At 43.6% G+C, this 6,113-nt stretch overlaps 1 protein-coding gene across 5 annotated transcripts; it reads right to left on the reverse strand.

Annotated features, from left to right (window-relative positions):
- Positions 1–49: 49 nt before the first annotated feature.
- LOC120700392 (peroxisomal membrane protein PEX14-like) lies at positions 50–4,133 on the reverse strand. 5 transcript variants are annotated; one of them, XM_039984609.1, is made up of 11 exons: positions 3,973–4,133; positions 3,636–3,850; positions 3,489–3,540; positions 2,876–3,051; positions 2,614–2,797; positions 2,372–2,542; positions 2,147–2,178; positions 2,011–2,053; positions 1,851–1,918; positions 914–958; positions 50–809 (listed from the first exon to the last, which is right to left on the reverse strand). In XM_039984609.1, the coding sequence occupies exons 1-11, from the start codon at positions 4,022–4,024 to the stop codon at positions 372–374; spliced, it is 1,476 nt and encodes a 491-aa protein (XP_039840543.1). In that variant the 5' UTR covers positions 4,025–4,133; the 3' UTR covers positions 50–371. The 5 variants fall into 5 exon arrangements, with proteins under 5 accessions (XP_039840543.1, XP_039840541.1, XP_039840544.1 ...); XM_039984607.1 differs by having other exon boundaries at positions 1,851–1,921; XM_039984610.1 differs by having other exon boundaries at positions 1,851–1,921; positions 3,636–3,844; positions 3,973–4,130.
- Between the last annotated feature and the right edge of the window lie 1,980 nt (positions 4,134–6,113).

The raw sequence follows: 6,113 nt of genomic DNA on the forward strand, positions 1-6,113 counted from the left end.
CCTTGGAAGACCAAGAAAGACAGCAGCTCACCCTGAATGGAAAACAGCAAACAAACAAACAAGCATCTCCATTTTATTCATTATGGTGGTAATAGCAGATTGCACGATCTAAAGACAACAATTCATAAGCACATTTTGTAAGAACCCCCAAATGCACAACCATGGAATCTTATTGATACGTTTTTCTGTGTACAAGTAGCATTAGCCTAAATATAGAAACTATTTGTAAGTTCTTGAATCGTGGGTATCCATCTTCCACTGCTGAGCTGTTGTTCTGATATAGATATTATTCAGAAATGTATGTCAAACTCCAAAATGTACCCGGATCTAGCTTAGATTGCTTCTCGGTTCTTGGTGGACCTCACTTTTGCTTAGATGGCCTCTGATTGTTCTTCGATCTCGCTACGTCCAGCATCACTTGCAGCAGCTCCATTAACAGGCACCTCAGTGACAACAGCCGATGCACTTGAAGCACCATTCACCTGCATCTCACTAGCTGTCTCAGAGACGTCGCTCGATGGCTGCTTAGGAAGGGTCTTTGGTTGACGTATGGCAGCCACTGCTTCTGGCATGATAACACCTGGAGGCTGAGGGGGGACCCAGCGGCGCTGAGGCGGAGGCCTTTCCTCAATCCCAGTGTTGTAGGTCAAAGGCCTAGGCTCATCTGCTTGAAAATCAGGGGCCTTTCCATTCTGGTGATAGGAAGGAGGATAGCTGTCATGGGCATCGGTGTGTGATCCATCATCACTCAGCTGAGAGTTGGATCCATAACCAGGCCGCTGCTGTGAATACTGCTGCATCTCCCATGGCTGTAAATTTTTTTCAGGGGAAAAAACACAAATGATGTGGAATCAGTTCAACTCGAAGACATCATTCTGTCAGTAAATGCAACAGACACGGGACATCTCCTCACCTTACTGCTAGAAGACCTATCCCCTCGGTGTGCAGTGGACATTGTCTGCTCAAAGCACACAGATACAATCAGGGTAGTAGTTAATTCATAATAGGGCACATGCTTTCAGTGACAACTGATAAGTTAAATGGACTACAACAAAATACATGCTGTTATGCATTACAGTTATAGATACGAGAATGGTCAATAATACAAATATGTGAGATATTTATCAATTATGCAGGTGCGTCTATTTAGCTGAGTTCCACAAAATTATAGAAACAGGTGACATCGTGACAGAGCTGAATAGCTTTCAACTGATCAGTAAAGAAATCGTAGAATAAAATATGCTAACCATATGCACATCTCACAAATAAACGTATTTGGAAGATCAAGCAACATGTATATTGAGAAGATGTAATAGCCAATATATTCTAAAAGGACTTTGTCAGGAACATGAACCTCTATATGCCTAGTTAGAAAGGAATAACATATCTTTTAAATTTCCGCCATGTAATCTTATTAAACATACTATTTTAGATCTGATCATATAATGTCTAAGAAGAATACAGAAGCAAACATTTGTGTATGGCGGATTTGCAAACAACTCTTTGGTGCACAATCATATCAAGCTGATGCAATATTTTCTGGAGCTGACCAAGATTTAAACTGTTCAGAAACTTGAAAGAAGGCCGGCGGCCAGCAAATACTAGATGCTCCAGATAGTTGATTAGACTGGATGTGCCACCTCACCTCAGACTGTGCGCAAATCAATCGAACTAATTTTGCAGATGTTAAATGGATGCCAATTAGTTTTGCTTCTTTTGACTGGGTTGTTTCTCCACCTGGGGATCAACCTCAGGTGTCATCACTCATGAGTACGCTCACCTTTGGGCTAACCAGCTGAATTTATCTATGGTTGCAGAGTATGTCAAATATAAACTGGTCAGCTCCTTACCTCCGCATATGATCTTGAAAATGACCCAGACGTAGGTTCCATAGGTGCTGGCGCAAATGAAGACCTCCCTGCTAAAGAAATCCAACGGTAGGTAAAGAAACAAGGAAACACCACAATCAGAAGGCAAAGAAAGAAAAAGGATATCAGAAAAGATACCAACCAGAGCCAAAGTCGCCGTTTGATGCGCCGTAAATGTTAGTTTGCTACAAAAAGGGAAAGTTAGAAATAGGACACTGATTCAAAGCAAGAGCATGCTAGTGGAACAAGAATACGTGATGGACATTCTAAGTGCACACCTGAGAAGCTCTCCATGAACTGTTAACTGGTCCTGGAATTGCAATCAAACAAACAGTAGTGTTGTTAGATTCTCATAGATAAGGGTCAACCATTACATGGGAACAAGAAAGCAAAATTTTCTAATTTATGGCCTGCATGCAGATATTTTACACAGCACGAGGTATTTTCTGATAGCAGAGCCATGCAATGAAGCAAGAAAGACAACATCAACTGTCGACACTGACCATTCCTTATAGCAGGAGGGGCCTGCTCTTCCAGTGGACGGTACTGAGAAAACCTATCCTCCCTGGTAATGTTTATGGACTCCCTGCTATGATTGAGTGACTCACTCAAATATTTTAACTCCTTGGCTTGGGAATCTAGAGCTTGTGTTAATGTCACAAGTATTTTCTTTTCTGCCAACAAGAATACAATAAACATTACTGGCAACAAAGAAGAAGCAAAATATGAACAAGTGGAGTGAAACCTTCATCTTTTGAAGCAAGCAGTTGTTGGTTCGTTTTAGCAATAGCAGAAACAGCAGACGCAGAAGCCTTTACAGCCTCTGCTGTTTCCTCATCAATCTTGGCCTTAAGTTGATTGCCTTGAGTTTCATCGCCTTCTGCTACAACTTTGCGTATCCAAGACTTGAGCCTGGGAAGGAACAGTTTCTACAAGCAAACATGCCTCACTTAGTCAGCCAGAAAGTTGGAAACATTTAGAGTGGTCTGGGCAGCAATGAGAAATACCTTGACGAAGACAGCAGCACTGGCACCAAAACCAAGCAACAGCCCTGCAGCAAGGAATGCTCGGTACCAGCTGAACCTGGGCTGTGTACGAAGGACTACAGGGCCAGCAGTTCCTGGCTGCAGAGACTGCACTGGTGTGTAAGTTTGGACTCCAGTGGATTGATTCTGGATGTTTGCTGAAAATCAGGCAAATCGACACAAGGCAAGCTCGTTAGTGACTGAAATCAACCTGATGGGATCAGAGTATGAGACAAGCAAGAGAGACCGACCAATTTAGGGGCCGTTTAGTTCCAAAGGCAAAAAAATTTGGATGTCTCGTCGTGTGTTTGACCAGATGTCGGGAGGGTTTTTCGGACACTAATTAAAAAACTAATTTCAGAACTCACTTGGAAACCACGAGACGAATCTTTTGAGGCCTTTGACCGCAGCATTAGCACATGTGGGTTACTGTAGCACTTATGGCTAATCATGCACTAATTAGGCTCGTCGTGTACATCCAAACTGTGTAATTAGTTTTGTTATTTAATTACATTTAGTGCTTCATACATGTGTTTAAAGGGGAGGTGAAAATTTTTGGTAACTAAACGGCCCCTTAGCAAGTAGTTTTACTTACCCTGCTGCTGTGATTGTGAAGCTGTAGCAGTAGTGGCACTTGGTTGCGGATCCTGCAGCAGAATGGGAAGCAGGTTATAGGGCCTGAGTAAATCTGCTGGCGGTCTTTATAGGAGTGGATCCAAGGAGGCGGTGCGTGGTATCTTACAGGGACTCTTCGGAAGGCCTCGTCGATCTCCTGGGTGGTGAGGCCCTTCTTCTCGAGGAAGGAGCGCCTGTAGACGACGGGGGAGCCCCTGACCTTGGGGTGGGAGAGGAACTTGACGGCGTTCTCGACGTAGTCCTCCCTCACAGGCTGCGGCGCCGCCTCGAACACGAGCTTGTCGGCCCCAGCTCCCGGGTTAGCATCTGCTGCTGCTGCTGCTAGGGCAAGGATCCCATCCAATCAGGCATCAATCAGGATCCCAAACCCTCGTAGAGTTGGGAATTGAGTCGACTCTAACAGTGAGAGGAGGGACGATGATCGAATTGCAAGAGGCGGGTACCTGTGCTTGGGGATTGCTGCTGGCCGGAGCCGGAGCCGGTGGCGGAGGCCATGGCCGCGCCCACGCCTCTCGCGGGAGTCGTCGGGAACGGAACGGGACGGGGGGAGCCGTCGTTTCCTTGTGCTCCTCAACCACCTCAAGTCCTTAATCACCTCATCAGACTTTCAGTCGTCGACTCCAAAACGGGTTGCCGTACCTCTGGGCGCGTGCATTTTCCCCCCTCAACATTATCGTGTTATTCGCAAGCTCGCAACAAATATTTTTGACATGAGAAAATAATATATGCATACTCCTTTACAAACAAAAAATAGAATTTTTTGTGTGCATTTTGTAATGTAGTGTACTAATAATAAATAGATCTATGTTTGGATACTCCATTACATTTTCGTAGCTAGTTTTGTGTTGTATGTTTTGTGTTTTTTAAATAATCGGTAGGAAATCCTACAGTGGTGAAGATATGAAGTACCCCGAAGTACATAGGATAAAGTATCTAACTTCTAAAATGTTGGCCAAAGGATGACTGGCCAATTGGTTCCGGCAGTCCGGCAGCACTCCAGAGGTCGTGGGTTCGATCCCCGGAAGGGGCGAATTTTCGTCTCTGGTTAAAAAAATCCCCCTCGACTGCCTCATGTCCAAAGCACTGTGGAGCCCGGCATAACTTACAAGGCGACGGGCCCCGTGTACGGGTGGGGCAAGGGTTCGGGGGTTTTCTTGGCCTGCTGTGAGAAAGTCATTCTACCTCTCAAACAATGCCGTGGGGCGGTCTTACCCCCCGCAGGTCAAGTTTTTTTAAAAATGTTGGACCAAGTACCAAAAATTGGACCGAATACTAATTTAATTTAATTTTTATAAATACGTTCCATAGATCAACGGCTAGAAAAAAAATTCAAACTAAAAGTACGTGAAAATACTCATTGATACTTTACAATCATTGTATTGTAAAAGAAAAAAGCTCTATTATTAATTGAGGCACTCGCAAAAAAAAGTATTATTAATAGAGGGAAATATGTTTTGTGTAAGGAGGGAGGAGAAAGGAGATGGATGAGCAGGGTCTTGGGGAGACTCGCAAAAAAAGCACCATGAAGAGGAATTGACGTGAACCAGAAGGCTAGCACGCATCATCTTTTTATTTTTAAGTAGAAAAATCTTAATATCAAGATATTTTGCATCTTCCTCACATCCGAGTATCTGACCTTTTTTTTCATTGTCACGTCTCCGATCGGTGGCAAAGGCAGGATTGAGGTTAGGCCTTGGGGGCTCTCTTATCTTCTCTCTTCTCCCGCTTTACCTTCCCTCATTCCTCCTCAAATTTGTAGGGAGGCTATTTTTTACGATACAAAAAGGGTCATTTTGATCCATGCCACTCCAATTTCTTGAAGTTGGATCTCATGTTCAAAATCATGCCATTGAGTGGCATGATTTTGAACGTGGCACTCAATTTCACGGAGTTGTGGTGGCACGAATCGAATTTTCCCATACAAAAATGTTTGGCAGAGCTTCATCAGGAGTCGGAGCTGGAGCCATTACCAAACCCCAGCTAAACATGAATGAAGCTCTGAGCTGCAATATAGCCGGTCCCCGCAGCGGTGGGACGGCGCCATCGGCCAAGGTGATGCTAGGTTCTAATTGGGCTAGAGTTGGCCTCAGAACTATTATTACAGCAACAATTGAGGACGGATGAATACTCACCCATATTTAGGTACTCTCTCTGTTTTAAACTGTAGGTTATTTTGGCAAATCTAAATACATAATTTTTTATCATGTATCTAGACATATTGTTTATCTGGATGCATAAAAAATATATATATCTAAATTTGCAAAATATTTATAAAACGATCTATCATTTGGAACGGAGGGAATAAAAGAGAGCAGGCCGGCTATAGCGTCATTGGCAAGGTGAAGGGCAGCTTGGGGGCGCGATGAAGTGGATGAAAGATAGATAGAGCAGGTTAATGACGCGTGTTGATCGTAAATCTAAAGGTTCAAAATTCAGGTGTGATGATAAAAAAAAGAAAAGATCGAATACCTCGATTACCATTTTTATTTTCCGCTTACTAGATTATAGCATGAAAATTGTGTAGATTTGTTGCCATGAAACAAGGGAAACAAACTGGTGGTGTCTACTAGGTCTAACACCGGAC

This window comes from Panicum virgatum, chromosome 3K (assembly GCF_016808335.1).
Source record: "Panicum virgatum strain AP13 chromosome 3K, P.virgatum_v5, whole genome shotgun sequence".
Classification (NCBI taxonomy): domain Eukaryota; kingdom Viridiplantae; phylum Streptophyta; class Magnoliopsida; order Poales; family Poaceae; genus Panicum; species Panicum virgatum.

Excerpts from the sequence above, each read along its gene's own strand:
- LOC120700392 (XM_039984607.1), bottom strand. The coding sequence starts at position 4,024 with ATGGCCTCCGCCACCGGCTCCGGCTCCGGCCAGCAGCAATCCCCAAGC. Across the intron at positions 3,541-3,635 it reads AGGCCTTCCGAAGAGTCCCT|GATCCGCAACCAAGTGCCAC; the intron begins GTAAGATACCAC and ends ATTCTGCTGCAG. Across the intron at positions 2,054-2,146 it reads GTTCATGGAGAGCTTCTCAG|CAAACTAACATTTACGGCGC; the intron begins GTGTGCACTTAG and ends CCCTTTTTGTAG.